The 13,961-nt window shown below is 35.8% G+C and overlaps 8 protein-coding genes across 8 annotated transcripts; 6 read left to right on the top strand and 2 right to left on the bottom strand.

Annotated features, from left to right (window-relative positions):
- Positions 1 to 145: 145 nt before the first annotated feature.
- On the top strand, positions 146 to 1,490 carry RHIMIDRAFT_308102 (NAD-dependent deacetylase sirtuin-2; the record flags this gene model as incomplete). Its single annotated transcript, XM_023614556.1, has 5 exons — positions 146 to 314; positions 364 to 512; positions 582 to 944; positions 999 to 1,146; positions 1,183 to 1,490. The coding sequence occupies exons 1-5, from the start codon at positions 245 to 247 to the stop codon at positions 1,488 to 1,490; spliced, it is 1,038 nt and encodes a 345-aa protein (XP_023467632.1). The 5' UTR covers positions 146 to 244.
- Positions 1,491 to 1,750: 260 nt separating this feature from the next.
- Positions 1,751 to 2,238, top strand: RHIMIDRAFT_277703 (barwin-like endoglucanase). The gene has a single exon (XM_023612701.1). It carries the CDS (start codon positions 1,789 to 1,791, stop codon positions 2,146 to 2,148), a length of 360 nt encoding a protein of 119 aa, XP_023467631.1. The 5' UTR covers positions 1,751 to 1,788; the 3' UTR covers positions 2,149 to 2,238.
- RHIMIDRAFT_277700 (putative TEM1-GTP-binding protein of the ras superfamily) lies at positions 2,218 to 3,232 on the bottom strand. Its single transcript, XM_023612700.1, has 6 exons — positions 3,088 to 3,232; positions 2,928 to 3,034; positions 2,788 to 2,859; positions 2,609 to 2,745; positions 2,468 to 2,551; positions 2,218 to 2,414 (listed from the first exon to the last, which is right to left on the bottom strand). Exons 1-6 carry the CDS (start codon positions 3,156 to 3,158, stop codon positions 2,241 to 2,243), a joined length of 645 nt encoding a protein of 214 aa, XP_023467630.1. The 5' UTR covers positions 3,159 to 3,232; the 3' UTR covers positions 2,218 to 2,240.
- A 140-nt stretch (positions 3,233 to 3,372) lies between these two features.
- RHIMIDRAFT_213599 (guanine nucleotide-binding protein subunit gamma) lies at positions 3,373 to 3,856 on the bottom strand. The gene is made up of 2 exons (XM_023607253.1): positions 3,715 to 3,856; positions 3,373 to 3,657 (listed from the first exon to the last, which is right to left on the bottom strand). The coding sequence occupies exons 1-2, from the start codon at positions 3,810 to 3,812 to the stop codon at positions 3,537 to 3,539; spliced, it is 219 nt and encodes a 72-aa protein (XP_023467629.1). The 5' UTR covers positions 3,813 to 3,856; the 3' UTR covers positions 3,373 to 3,536.
- A 4,422-nt stretch (positions 3,857 to 8,278) lies between these two features.
- Positions 8,279 to 9,913, top strand: RHIMIDRAFT_277695 (HlyIII-domain-containing protein). The gene is made up of 3 exons (XM_023612699.1): positions 8,279 to 8,910; positions 8,961 to 9,530; positions 9,580 to 9,913. Exons 1-3 carry the CDS (start codon positions 8,437 to 8,439, stop codon positions 9,640 to 9,642), a joined length of 1,107 nt encoding a protein of 368 aa, XP_023467628.1. The 5' UTR covers positions 8,279 to 8,436; the 3' UTR covers positions 9,643 to 9,913.
- A 339-nt stretch (positions 9,914 to 10,252) lies between these two features.
- RHIMIDRAFT_290712 (uncharacterized protein) lies at positions 10,253 to 11,584 on the top strand. The gene is made up of 2 exons (XM_023613753.1): positions 10,253 to 10,668; positions 10,725 to 11,584. The coding sequence occupies exons 1-2, from the start codon at positions 10,272 to 10,274 to the stop codon at positions 11,483 to 11,485; spliced, it is 1,158 nt and encodes a 385-aa protein (XP_023467627.1). The 5' UTR covers positions 10,253 to 10,271; the 3' UTR covers positions 11,486 to 11,584.
- Positions 11,338 to 12,676, top strand: RHIMIDRAFT_111775 (uncharacterized protein). The gene is made up of 5 exons (XM_023605255.1): positions 11,338 to 11,926; positions 11,993 to 12,070; positions 12,121 to 12,210; positions 12,265 to 12,497; positions 12,548 to 12,676. Exons 1-5 carry the CDS (start codon positions 11,615 to 11,617, stop codon positions 12,609 to 12,611), a joined length of 777 nt encoding a protein of 258 aa, XP_023467626.1. The 5' UTR covers positions 11,338 to 11,614; the 3' UTR covers positions 12,612 to 12,676.
- Positions 12,677 to 12,866: 190 nt separating this feature from the next.
- On the top strand, positions 12,867 to 13,957 carry RHIMIDRAFT_235917 (uncharacterized protein; the record flags this gene model as incomplete). The annotated part of the gene is made up of 5 exons (XM_023608448.1): positions 12,867 to 13,089; positions 13,135 to 13,310; positions 13,356 to 13,724; positions 13,780 to 13,875; positions 13,934 to 13,957. 5 exons carry the CDS (start codon positions 12,867 to 12,869, stop codon positions 13,955 to 13,957), a joined length of 888 nt encoding a protein of 295 aa, XP_023467625.1.
- Between the last annotated feature and the right edge of the window lie 4 nt (positions 13,958 to 13,961).

The following is a 13,961-nucleotide window of genomic DNA, read 5'->3' as shown; positions in this document are numbered from 1 at the left end:
ATTATTGTAACGGTCTGCGGGCGGAAATGCTATGAAGTGCAATACATGAGGCTGGTTTTACCAGTAACTCAATTCAGACTACTCTGTTTCCTCCTTCACCCTTTTTTTATTATTGAAATTTAAACGAAAAAAAAAAAAAAAAATGATGAGCCAATTACGTAACAGAGCTGGTTAATTTTTTTTTCTTAGTATAAATAAATAGACAAAGAGTGTGTGTCTGATTTCATTTGTTGTTGTTTCATTAATGTCAAAGAAAAAAGTTTTAGAAAAGGCTAATTTAGAATCCATTGCAAAATATATAAAAGAAAAAGACGGTAGAATCTTGTGTACAAAAAACAACTTAATTTCTAACAATTATTTCAGTAAAGAATGTCATTGTCATGACAGGTGCAGGCATTTCAACTGCTGCGGGTATTCCTGATTTCCGTAGTAAGGACACAGGTCTATACCATAACCTGAAAAGCTTCAACCTACCTTATGCTGAGGCAGTATTTGATATTGAATATTTTGAAGTAAAGAAGAAGAAAAAAGCAGATAAAGATAACAATAAAGATATATAACAAAAAACAATTTTTGAATAGGAAAATCCACAACCATTCTATACACTTGCTAAAGAACTATACCCTGGTCAATTCTTACCTACCAAAACCCATTACTTTATCAAACTACTTCAGGAGAAAGGCATCTTATTACGAAACTTTACGCAAAACATTGACACCTTGGAAAGATTGACAGGACTGGACCAAGATTACATTGTTGAAGCGCACGGAAGTTTTGCCACGGCATCATGTATCAAGTGCAAAAATCCAGCCGAGATTGATCTGGTGAGAAGGAAAGCATTGGCGGGCAAAGTGCCTAAATGTGTGTTCTGTAAGGGATTAGTCAAGCCAAATATCACATTCTTTGGTGAGAGTTTACCCAAGCGATTCTTTAATAGATTGGTCGTAAGCATATATTGTCCATTGTTATATATCAAGCATGACATTTATTGTTATTAGGATTTTGAAAAGGCGGATCTATTGATTGTGATTGGAACAAGTCTTCAAGTACAGCCATTTGCTTCTCTCATTGATGAAGTGCCTGACCATGTCCCAAGACTATTGATCAATCGAGAGCTTGTAGGTGTTCATCGATCCAAGTCAAGTGGTTTTGATTTCAGGTGGAAATATGGTCTTAATCGAGATGTGGCCTATCTGGGTAGTTGTGACGAAGGAGTTCAGAAACTGGCGGAATTATTAGGTTGGGATAAGGATCTAGATCGATTAGTTGCCAAGGGCCACAAGAAGTTACAGTCAATGTGGAAGGATGTACAAGTGGTGATTGAAGAGGAGGCATCGGAGGTTCAAATTGTTATTCATGAAGAAGAAAGCGAAGAGGAAGTGAATCAATTGACAGAGAAGCTAGAAAAATTGACAGCCGAAGACGACGGTAACAACAACAACAATAAAGATGATCATAAGGATAGTAAAGACAATGGAAAGAATGAATAAGCAATTGTATGTAATTGTTTCTTTCCCTTTTGAACGATTGTTTAGTCTTGATCTTTTAATGTCAATAGAAGACATGATTGGTTATGTAAAAAGAACTTTACCAAATAAAGCGTCGTTTCAATTTAATACTATTGCCTAGATTACTCATCTATCATTTTCGTAAGCACTATTGTGCGGATACACCCTACACTTTCAAGGGACCCGAAAAGAATATAAATACCTACTCTTTATTTAATAAAAAAAAAACACATCTCTTTCTACTTTTCCCTTCTTTACGCCGGTCGTTTATCATAGTATAATGAAAGCTTCATTCCTTCTTGCTTCTCTCTTTGCTACCCTTTTGACAGCTCAAGCTGCTCCTCTCGAAACTCGCTCATCCATGTCTGGTAGTGGTACATACTACGATGTTGGCTTAGGCTCCTGTGGACATAAAAACTCAAATAGCGACATGGTTGCTGCTCTTTCTTCTGATCTAATGGATGGCGGTAAACTCTGTGGAAAATCAATCACGGTCAAGAGCAAGAAAGGATCCGTCACTCTTACCGTCGTAGACACTTGTCCTAGCTGCGACAGTGGTGATGTTGACATGAGCAGTGCTGCATTCAAGAAACTTGGTTCGCTGGACGAAGGACGTATTCCCATCACTTGGTCTTATTAAACCCCTCCTTTTTTGCATATCATATAGCTGGTCTTTTTTTTTTCATAAACAAGCATTGTTTCATTTTAACTAGAATTCAATAAATACTTTATTTAACAGTGTCTATATTCAAGAATAGGACCACCGATTTCCGTTATCTCAGGAAGAGTACAATTCAAGTCAAATACTTTAGCCAAGACAATCTTGTAAATCTTTTGTACATTGATAGATTCTGCTGTTGAGCAGAAAATAAGCGGGGCCTTCATCACTCGAGAATACTTTCGTGCCTTTTTTTTTTATAAAAGAGTTAGATAAATAATCTTTGATTATTTTATTTTACTTGTCTTGTTATTTCTTCTTGTTTTTCAAATGGTAAATTGACAAATTCATCATACTTTGTACCCACCAACAGTGGCACTGCACTCTAAATTGATATTCGTCTTGTCAACGACATGTCCTTTTTGCATATATATGTATATACCATCGTGATTCCTCTCACTTGTCGATACCAATCTCGAAGGCTGTTGAGGGTCGATAGTCTCGATAGATCAAATGTGAAAAGTATTGCTACGGCGTCATTACATACAAGAGGTAACATGCTAGCGAATTGTTTCTGGCCTTTTTTTATTGGTATACTGTCTACGAATAATATTCACTTACCTCCTAAATCCCATATACTAAACGTAATCTCTGTTTGTCGAATGGATATTGTTTTTTCCATAAAATTTACACCTTTTTATTATTGCTCATAAGTATATCTTGGTCTCTTTCATATTACGATTATATGTACTGATGCATACCTAATGTCTGTATATACTCTGGATCGTATGCTCCTTCTGCGTATTTAATCATCAAGCTGGTCTTGCCTATTTGTGTATCACCAACGATACCCATTTTTAGTACAACGCTATATAAGGTGTAAACTGCTCGTTCTTATTTGTTATGCCATAAAGTGAGTACCTATTTGTTGTTCCAGATTGACCATCCATAAATGATGTTGATGCTGCATTCAATGATTCTTGAGATGTCATTATTAAGAAAGTGAGAAAAGAAGAAGAAAGAAAGAAATGCAAGAAGTATTTTTTTATGTTGATACATAATGAATATCAATCAATGACTATGCAAAAAGGGCAAATAAACATTTCCCCTTTTTAACAGAACAATGAATTCAGTATCTATCTTTTCGGATTAAAATATGGGTCGTATCTTCGTTTACGTTCATTGTTTTGTTTGACAGATATGATGGATTTATATGTTTATTTTATAAAATACAAAAGAGAGACGGGGTAAATCTGACAGGTATAAATTAAGTATGTATTTTTTTCTTTACCTAGGTTTGTTTAAGAAAGAACAAAAGGGAAGGGAAGAGAGAGAGAGAAAGAGTCTACACTTGTTGCAAAAGATCTATTTTACATTATTGTGCAACACTGTCCACTTTCAGGAGGCGCAAATGGGTCTTCATTTTTAGGTACTGGTCCCCAAATGAAAGGCAGTAAAGGATCCTTGTTATTATTACAATAATCTATTAAGCTAAAAGAAATATAAGTCATCTATTATAAGCTTGCATCATTTTATTTATTTTTTTACCTTGCAGATGCTTCTGAGACAGTAATTCTTGATATGTTGAGTTGATTTCGAAGGTAATTGTTATATTCTTCCAATCTTCTCAGTCTAGTCTCTGTCATCTTTGGTGTCTTTCTCGGTCGTGCTCTTGGCTGAAGCTTTGTTGGCATTTTGATCAAAAAGATATACAAGGAAGAAAGAAGAAGTAGTGATGGAAAAGGCAGAGATTTATTGTTTTTCAAATATGGCAAATGTACATTTTTGAAAGCATATATGCGTACAATCGTTGTTTTTCTTCTTTTTTTTTTTTTCAAACATAAAGACTACAAATGTATAACAACAACTCATCATAGATATTTGTAATCGCTATCATTCTTCCTATGTCTCTTTTCTTTTTATCATTATTGATGTTATGTTGATACCAGAATAAAACACGCAATTTAAGGTTTTTTAGTCACAAACTTCGTGCCACTTGGACATCATTCGTTTTTTTCAGAAGAATTAGGCAACAAAGATACACAAGATAGCTTTTAAGTATTTGGCAGTTTTATAAATACAAGCAATGCTGTCAGAGTACAAAACAAGAAATGACACAAATGCACCATTGTCGTTTTTTATAAATGATGAGTACCTCTTTCACAGAAACAAGGCAAAAAATAACTTTGGAGTTTGAACCTTATAGTTTACCCCAGTTTTTTATAAATGAGCGTGTGTGTATATATGTGTAGCCGTCATTTTGGTTACATCTTGGGTTATTGTTCTTGGAGACAGTTGATTGCTATAAATGCAAGATTCGATATGGTAAAACGATTTGAAGCTAGAGGGCAACATACGTATCGAGAATGTTGGTTACTGTTGGTTTTTTGACAAGTGCTGTCTGTCTAAACAATGTGATAGGATAATCACAGAAGATTGTAAAGGGAATAGTCATTGGTCAGTAAATTCCGCTGAAGGAATGACCTCGTTATCTTGCAGTGTCAATTCTTTAAGCCAGGTCATAAGATGCATGGCTAATATATGCATGAATTAATTGAATGTACCAGCTTCTTTTTTAAAGTAACCAATGATGGTACTATCTCATTGCTCTAAAGGTAGAACAAGAGTGAGTTGAATTCCTATTTGAAACCTGCAATGGAGTTCGACATGTTACACTCAACGGTAGACGTGTGCAAAATATCCTTAATTGGACAGGACGGCTCTCTCTCTCCTTCCTTCTCTTAAGCAATATCTTTTTTTTCCCAAGTAGCTGTGTTAAGGAACTTTTTAGCACAGATGGTCATACAACATGGAGATATATTACCCATGCATTTAGACGACAGTGTGTTTAATCATGTTTTTTGTACTGATGAGGCTTGTAACAGTGCCACATGACAAGCGCAGTTAGTCTGGGGACATGTTTAATAACAATAAGCACGAATGAATATCTCTTTTTCTATATCATGGGGGTTATTCAACCATAGATCTTCTTTTGATAGACCTTCTTTTGATGTCAGCTCCTTCTTTGTAAACAGTTTTGAGACTGGCAGGACATCTTTTAACTCTCTCGAAAGTACGCACCATATAATATGACAGTTTATTACGTTTACTGGTCATCGGGTCAGGTTTCATTGAAATACGAAAGGCGTATGAGAAATTATCAGGTTCATGAACACTTGTCAATTCTACAAGTATCACATCTCATTGTCATTCTTTGCAGGTATAAACATAGTCTTTCTTATCTAACATGATATATGCTGCCTATGCCGCATTCTCTTTATGATGATACATCTCATTGAATTGTATGCACAACATGGACTAGCTTACTCTGACAGAGTTTCCTTAACTAAGGATCCTATCATATCTCTCTCTTCAAGGTAATGGCCAGCTGCTGTCCTTGTGGCTTCTAAGCTCAGTTTCAACTTTATCAAACATCCTATGGTCGTAGACTGTTTCTATAGTCATGGCTGATTGTTTTCATACTTTGAACACTATGATAGTGAGGCTGTTATATACACTATATTAAAAAGATTGATTCATCAAGAAAAGTCACCTGGTCCTTCGCTTACGGAAGTGGTCAAGCGAATATACCTTCTTTGTCACGTTATACAGTATTTCCAAGAACTCGTTTCAAAGTATGCCAAGCATGGCCCCCTATCTTTTCTCCCCAAAAGTATTTTAAACAATATTATCTACATATATACCTATCCCACTACTTTGTTAACAAGTATGCGTACTGAAAAATGTTGCTGCAAGTGTAAGTTGTAGCTTTTCAGAGAGGCGATGATAAACAACAATCTCACTGCTTTATAAGCCCTTAAGTTAGCACAAAGATGAAAAGGTGGTCAATAAAAAACCAAATGAATGGTGCTTTTTTTTGCTTTTTCTTGTTCCTTTCCTAGCAGCTGGCTTAACTTGTTATACTTTTCCAATTTTTCTTACTTCATTGAATCTTTGACTTGCAAGCATAGATACTAAGGAAACAAACTTGATTATTATATAGCTCTATCATAACGGTTTTTCTTTACCTTGGCTTTTTCCATAAAAAGAACAAGCTTTTGAGTGCAGTTGTTCTTTATATCATTTCTTTATTAATAACAAGAAGAAAGAACACTATTACAAACAACATTATTTTATATGCAAACAGGATTACTTATGACCAGTGAGAATTGGACATGACGCGTTATATGAACGTGCTTTATAGTCAGTCTGCTTGTATTGTTCATTCATGGAGTAATCTCACCAAGTATTTATAAAGTAAATAAAACAACTATGTCCGCTATTTGAGTAGGGCATGTTTTCTACCTTTGCTGTATAATAAGTCTTTATGTCCATCCCATTGGTATAAAAGTTATCACACGCGCATGTGTACAGAATTGAAATCATGTTTAAGCAAGTAAAAAAGTGCTGTATGTATTCAGAATCTTAAAAGCACCTTCTTTACGAAATAAAGTGGCATAAAATCGCTTCCAAAAAAAACTATGCATTTTTTAAGTCCATTGAAGCAAGTGATGGCTCCTAAGAATAAGCTGTAAGAATAAATTGTTAATATATGTATTCGCGTCAAGAGCTTTTTATATGTTTGACGGAAAAGAAGTTGTTTCATGCAACAACCGTTGATTTACTCTTATCAAAATAACATTGTTCATATTATATTTTCAGAGTTTTTAATTATGAAAACTTAATGGTTCCATTGTTATTTGCGGCGTATTCTTTGCAATATCTTCAACGTATTTTCTTTGTTCTTTTGTCATTGTACTTAAATGGGTATCTTCACTTTCATCTGTCAGATCAATAATATGCATTCTTCTATAGCTTTTCAAAAAAGCAATCGCGGGATTCGCATGATTCTAGCACATATAAAAAAAGAACAACATTGCATGCACGAGGAAAACCACGAGAAGGCTACCTCTAAGCATTACTTGTGATGTCGTCAACAAAGCTTTTCAATGTGTGGCATCATGCTAAAATTACTCAGGAATTGCTGTAGAATATCAATTTATAAAGCCTCCATCTTGACTTTGTTTCTGATTGAGAAGAAAGAGATAAAAAATGCTGTTATTTCTGTACTTAATATATTGCTGTGGTTTAATTTTATGTTGTCAAGTTCAATCAACGAAGAAATGAATAAATGCATCTTTCAAGTGTAGTCGTGATAAATTCGTATTTTACATAAAGTATCTTCTTCTGGGCAACCTTATGTTACATAGCAACTTTGATAGTGCAGCAAGATAGTATGAAGTTGCAAAGTGACGACACAGGCAGCCTCCCGAGGAAATGTCCGCTTATTACCCTTCTCGTGTATTTCCTCGTGCGCGTAGTGCTCACCGAAAGTTATTAAGAATGAGTTTAAGACTTATGTCCATGAACACGGGCTTAATATCGAGCCAAATGTCTGAATTGTTGCCAAGCACTATGTTTAGTGTGCTAATGTTTGTAATGCATGCAAAGCTTGTGTTTATATTCAATAGTTGGTAGCTTTTAAAGATGATGATCTTTTCGCCAGTCTTGATGTCTACTATAGTGTGTGATGAATTGGCCATGAATATAAATGTAACAAGCTCCCAAAGTCAATTAAAGGAAAAAGGATAATTAATGGTTCAAAAAAGAGGTCTGTCACATGGTATTAGTTCAACTCTTATGGTACCTATCCTTAACAAGCTTGGATTATACGATATATATATTGCTATCAACAAATGCCGCAATCCCCAAAATACCCAATGCACTCTGATCATTCGTTATCTCCCGTTTCAGGATAATATTCCACTAAGAATCGATAGTTAGTGCAGTCCATTTTTTAATTCAAAGAATATATTAAAGTCTCTATCTCTCTGTCACAGCCTTTCAAATATGTCTAATAAGAAAGATGTCTATAAAACACAAGTCTCTTTTGGGAAGTCTTCAATGGTTCATTGTTTCTCTTCAGGTTAAAATCCTGTTGATCCCTTTTTGTATCTGAAAATGAAAAATGATGATTCAATTGGACCTAATCTTTAAAATTTGACTTGCAGATCAATAGGTTCTGCGACATATTCCGATTGGACAACCTGGTAGTTTCTAATAGAAAGGGAGCAAAAAAGAAAAAAAATATAATAAACTCCCTCTTTTTTTTTTTTTTTTCTGCTCTATCCTTAATTATTGCGTGAATCGGCTTTTCCTGGCACAAAAGGGTAACAGGAAAAGGAGAAGCTAAATATAGAGTCAAGACAACATTTACACATATTTAATACATCCCCCCTTCCCTTTTCCTTTCTTTCTTATTTATTCTAAATGGCACCTCCAGAAATAGCTGATTCATTTGTCTTTATGGACGATGAAGAAACATCCTATCATTCACGAAGATATTCTCAATCGCATGCAGTTTCTTCGGCAACGGAAACACTGACAACGCCCTATCATCGTGGCCGATCTTTTTCGACATCGTCCATTGATCCATCGACGTTGGCTGTACAGATCATATCATCCGTCAACAACAAATTAAAAGGAGAAAACGAGATACCAGACGATGTAGAGATCTGTGAAGTGACAAGAGCCCTTTTATTGGGCGCTCAACGATTGTTGCTTATTGAAGAGTTACCCAAGGACAGAAGAGAGAACCAGTATGTGCTCTCAGGCTATCGTTTCTACAAGTCAGCAAACGACTGTCTAAAGTCTTTGTTCAAGCTACACAATGAAACAATGAACATCTGGAGCCATTTGCTGGGGTTCATTTTCTTTAGCTTTCTTTCAGTCAGTGTCTTTCAGGTAAAAAAAAATTTGATGGCATATTATGTATATATACTCATACCATGTAGAGAAAATTCCCTGAGGCTTCAGCTCATGACCTCTTGATCTTTACTGCATTCTGTTTTGCGTCTCTCCTCTGTTTACTCTGTTCATCCATCTACCATACCTTCATCTGCCACGCCGCTCATCATGTTAAAAGCTTTACAGCTACCCTAGACTACATCGGCATCACCTTTTTGATTACTGCTTCGATCTGTATTATTGTTCATTTTGGATTTTACTGCGACCCGACCTCGAGGAATAGGTACATGATCTTTAGCTGTCTGATCGGAAGTATTGGTGTCATCTTGCCTTTTTTCCGATTCTTTGACACCAAAAGATACAGGCCTTTACGCATCGGTTTATTTGTCGCCATGGCCTTTTCAAGTATCGTCCCTCTCTTACATATGATCACTGCCAAGGGTTGGGCCGAATCGTTCGAGTTTTTGAAACCGGCATTACTTGGATCCTTGATGTATCTCTGTGGTGTTACAATCTATGCCAAACGATTCCCTGAAAAGTTTTTCCCTGGCAAATTTGATTTGATGGGTATGACAAGCCATGCGATTTGGCATATCTTTGTTTGCTTGGGTATCTTTGTAAGTTGAATGTTTCATTGTTAAATATGAGCTAATTGTGTGTATATAGTTTTATTATCTCGGCTCATTTCATTTCTACAGCCTACGTGAATCTTATGGATGCATGGTCTGATTGATTATTTATTTCTGCATTCTCATTATTGTATAAAGACCCCCAAAAAAGGTTGCATCAGAGAAATAGATCCTTGATGGAGCTATTTTTCCAATTCGTAAATAAAGCATTCTCCCCCCTCTCTCTCTTTTATTCAATCACACACATGAGTAACGACTGACTCAATCTATCGTCATGAGTTATCAATCAGCCCCTCTTCTTCTTTTTATATATCCGTGTGACTCTATGATTGTTCCACAATAATGACTGCGTAAAAATGGTATCTTTAATGTAATAGAGGTTATTTCAAAAACAGTAACCATTATTGTTTTTGTTTATACTTTATTAAATGGTCCTATTCTAAAGTCGACCCAAAGATATTAAGACTTTTGTGAAACATTGCTTCAGCAAATTCTAGTAAAAAAAAAAAAAAAGAGAGCAATGGCTAGTAAGGATTCATACATTGAATGATGTATACCAAGGAGTACACTGTTTGGAACTGCATAGCAACAAAAGCAACAGCAGTCATAACATGTGATGCTATCTGTACCTTATTCGTAGATCTTTTATGTATATATTCTTAAATATATTATCACATAAAGCTTGGCCCTTTTTTTACTTTTTTTTTTTTTTTTCTTTTTGAAGATACCATGGCAACGACTATACATAATTTACCTATTGAAATTATAAAAGAAATATTTTTACAACTAAGTCGACGTACCCATACCCATGTTTGCAAACATTGTCTCACCTTAGGAAAGAACCCATGTCGATGTTGGCAGCTCGATTTACTTACTGTGGCGTTAGTTTGCTCCCACTGGTATTCTATTGCCTCTCATGTCATCCAGATAACTGAAAGAGCCCAACTGCCCTGGATGCAACTGCTCAATTTGACAGATCAACAGAGATCTTATCCGCTTCGTTCAAAACTTATCAATTTGCTGAATGAGTCGAGGCGCCGCTCCCTTTTTTTCCATTTACGTGTTCGTCATTTAGTCATTGATTTTAAGACGTTTGGTATCACTGAAAAGCCCAAACTAAAGAAAGGTATTTTTTTTTTTGAAAAAAAGCAGAGAAAGCTGATATTTTCCCTTCTTTGAAAGCAGACAAGACATCCGACGTGATGAAGCTACTGCAACTCTGTCCCTCTACAGAACGGCTAGATATAATCTATGATGCATCGTTTGTGTCGTTTGTGACAAATGAACGATCAAGGCAGCTTTTTTCAACCAAGATAACCAGTCTTGCTCAATGTATTCACGAGAACAATCATCAGATAAGGAGGCTAGACCTTGTGGGCTACAACCCCTTCCAGCGATGTCCCTGCTGTGCTGGAAAATGCTGGGATGGTCATCTATCTCCTTTACTGAAATGTTTGCCCTCTTTACACACACTTGTTCTTCAACACGTGCTACCATCAAGGGAGGTGCTAGAGACATTAGCAACTCACAGCTGTCTGGAAAGAATCGTTCTCTATAGGTCTATCGTGACCATTCCTCTAAAAAGAATAAGGCAGACAGACTGTACACAGCAACGAATGACAACCATCAGCCATATACCTGACTGTCTATGGAAACAAGTCAAGATAATAGAGATTTATGAGGATATAGAAGACGTCACACACTGGCCGGCCCAGCGATACATGTTGGAACTGGTAGAACGTGTTGGAAGTAGATTGGAATCCTTTGTATTGCAATTTGCAACCAAAGAGACAAACGAAGCCAGGATGTCACGGTTAGATCAACCCAGTGATAATAATGAATTCAATTTCAGTCAATCATCGCCTTTGCTGAAGTTGAAGATAAAATGTGGGGAATCACTGAAGCAGATTTCATTGGTGAACGTTCCTGAAGTTTTGCTTTAAGAGAGGGTTTAAGCCACTCTTGCCTAATTAGTGTAAATGCCCACACACACACAAAAAACAATCAAATTGTAATATTCTTTTTTTCTTTTTTCTTTTTTTTTTTTTTTTTTTCTTTAATAAAATACAACGATGCCCATTGTTTCAGTAACTCCAAACGCCAACTCTGTTGAAAAGACGACGAATAACAATTGTTCACTTTCAAAGAATCTCAGTTGCAAACACAGTTGTTTATTAAAAGAAAAAAGCAATTGTAAATCATTAAATACACAACAACACTCTAAAAAGACTTCATTACTCTCTCGTCAAGAGGATGACGCTTGGGTTGATATCTCAACTAAGCGTTTAAGAAGTAGCCGTTTGGGTGCACTTTATGACGGCTCTCGGTTTAAAGGAATGCAAAAGTGTGGTGCAAATACATATAACGTCATTGTAGACATTCAGGTAATGATGATGATTAGTAGACAACTATTGAACAAAAGAAACTCATGTTTTTTCTTCAAATAATAGCATGTTGATCTAGCAGCTAGTAAAATTAGTGGATATCTCAACATTGAAGGACTCACTACAGAATGTCCAGAACTAACAGTAAATACTTGGAGTGTACAAAGACATAAATACTTATATTCTTGTTGTAGACGTTTTTCGAAGGAGAGATCATTGGACCTCATTACTCCTTCTTGACTAGAAAGTGGCAAGCACAACAGTCGATTGACATTTTGCATTGGGTAAAAAAAAGAAAAAGAAAAAAAAAAAAAGAATGTGTATTCATTTATAAATAGGGACGATTTCCATCATTTGAACCTTATATCAGCGTCTTCAATAATGATGATTTTGTATATGACCCTTATGATAATGACTTTGTATATATGCGTTGGAAGGAACACTTTTTAGTACCTGATCATTGTGTCAGTAATATTGATGGAGCTAGTTTCGCAGGCTTTTACTATATTTGTTATCAAAGGTCGACAAACGAGATCAAAGGATTCTATTTTTATTTTAATAATCATGAATGGTAAGTGATTACATCTTGTTTCTAAAGCATCTTTATAACATTTAAAATAGGTATCAACAGTTAACACTTGAACATGTAGAAAAGAACGCATTTGGCAATTTTGAATTTCGTTAAGCATACATATATACCTTCCTTTCTTTTCTTTTTTTTTGTACATAAATAGGATGATTAAATATAAGGACTCTATCTTTTTGTGTGTATTTAATGTCATAGTGATTTATTTCTTTCACCCCGTGACAAAGAGGAGAAGAAGAACAATTTTCATATGAGATCGGAATAAAGAACATGTTCTCGTGGCTCTTTCTTCTATTATATAAACTCTCCCTCTTTTTTATCTTTTTTTTTTCCCAATGTGTATTTAGTTCAGCCATGGGACAAGCCGCATCGATTACTTTAGCTAATAAATCAGATATTTTATATGACATTGACGAATTTTCACAACGATTCAAGAAGGCAACACTGTCAACGATGGCAGTTCCAATGATCATTGTGGCATTTCCTATATTGAATGCATACAAGTTTAGTGAATACGAATATACTGGAGTTAAAGTAGTCGATGGCACTATCGGTGGATTACTTGGCGTCGTAGGATGTAGGTATAACTTTGAGTGGATCAATCATCTCATACATGTTGTAGGGCCTATATCTCCTTTTGTTGCCTTTTGGTCTGCTTATCAATCCATCTTTGTGGAAGAACCTGATAGAAAGGCCGAAATATCAGAAGATGTCAAGACCATGGTGAGACGTGCGATTGGCCTAGATTGCGATCGATTTTATAATATAGCTGTTGTAGGTGCAGCAGGTACGGGCAAGGTAAAGAAAAAAAAAATCTTTATGATATAATCCAACAGTTTATAGAGTTCGCTCGTCAATGGAATTCTCGGGTACCCCGATAATGATCAATATGCAGCGGCTATTCATGAAGCGGGTGGCCATACGACCGAGCCAAGAGGATATAGACATCCGGATCTTCGAAACATGATCTTGTGGGATATGCCAGGAGCAGGAACACTGGCGAATAATGACAAGACGTACTTTGAAGATAATTATCTCTATGCATTCGATTCATTGATCATTGTGACCGCAGAAAGGTACAAAAAGAGGAAAAGAAAAATGGAGAAACGGGAGTGTAACGTGACTAGGTTACAGGCAATTGATTTGGAAATTGCGGCCAAAGCACAGGAATATCACATTCCTGTCTTGTTTGTGCGAAATAGATGTGACCAAGTAAGCCCTTTTTTTTTAAGTGTGTGTATGACCATTGACTTTTATGGTATCTTAGTCTCTTCAATCCAAGATGAAAAGATACGAAACTAAAGACAACAATCTCGCTTGGGCAAGAGCAGTAGGTGAATTGGTGAGGGAAGTCAGAAAGACTGTATATACACAACTGAAAGAAAATAAAATAAGCGCAAGGAAACTATTCCTCGTATCAGCCTGGAGTGTCCGTGAGTTGGTGACAAC

The sequence above is a fragment of the Rhizopus microsporus genome, assembly GCF_002708625.1.
Source record: "Rhizopus microsporus ATCC 52813 unplaced genomic scaffold scaffold_5, whole genome shotgun sequence".
NCBI classification, from domain to species: Eukaryota; Fungi; Mucoromycota; class Mucoromycetes; order Mucorales; family Rhizopodaceae; genus Rhizopus; species Rhizopus microsporus.
This window is presented reverse-complemented; position numbering and strand designations above follow the sequence as displayed.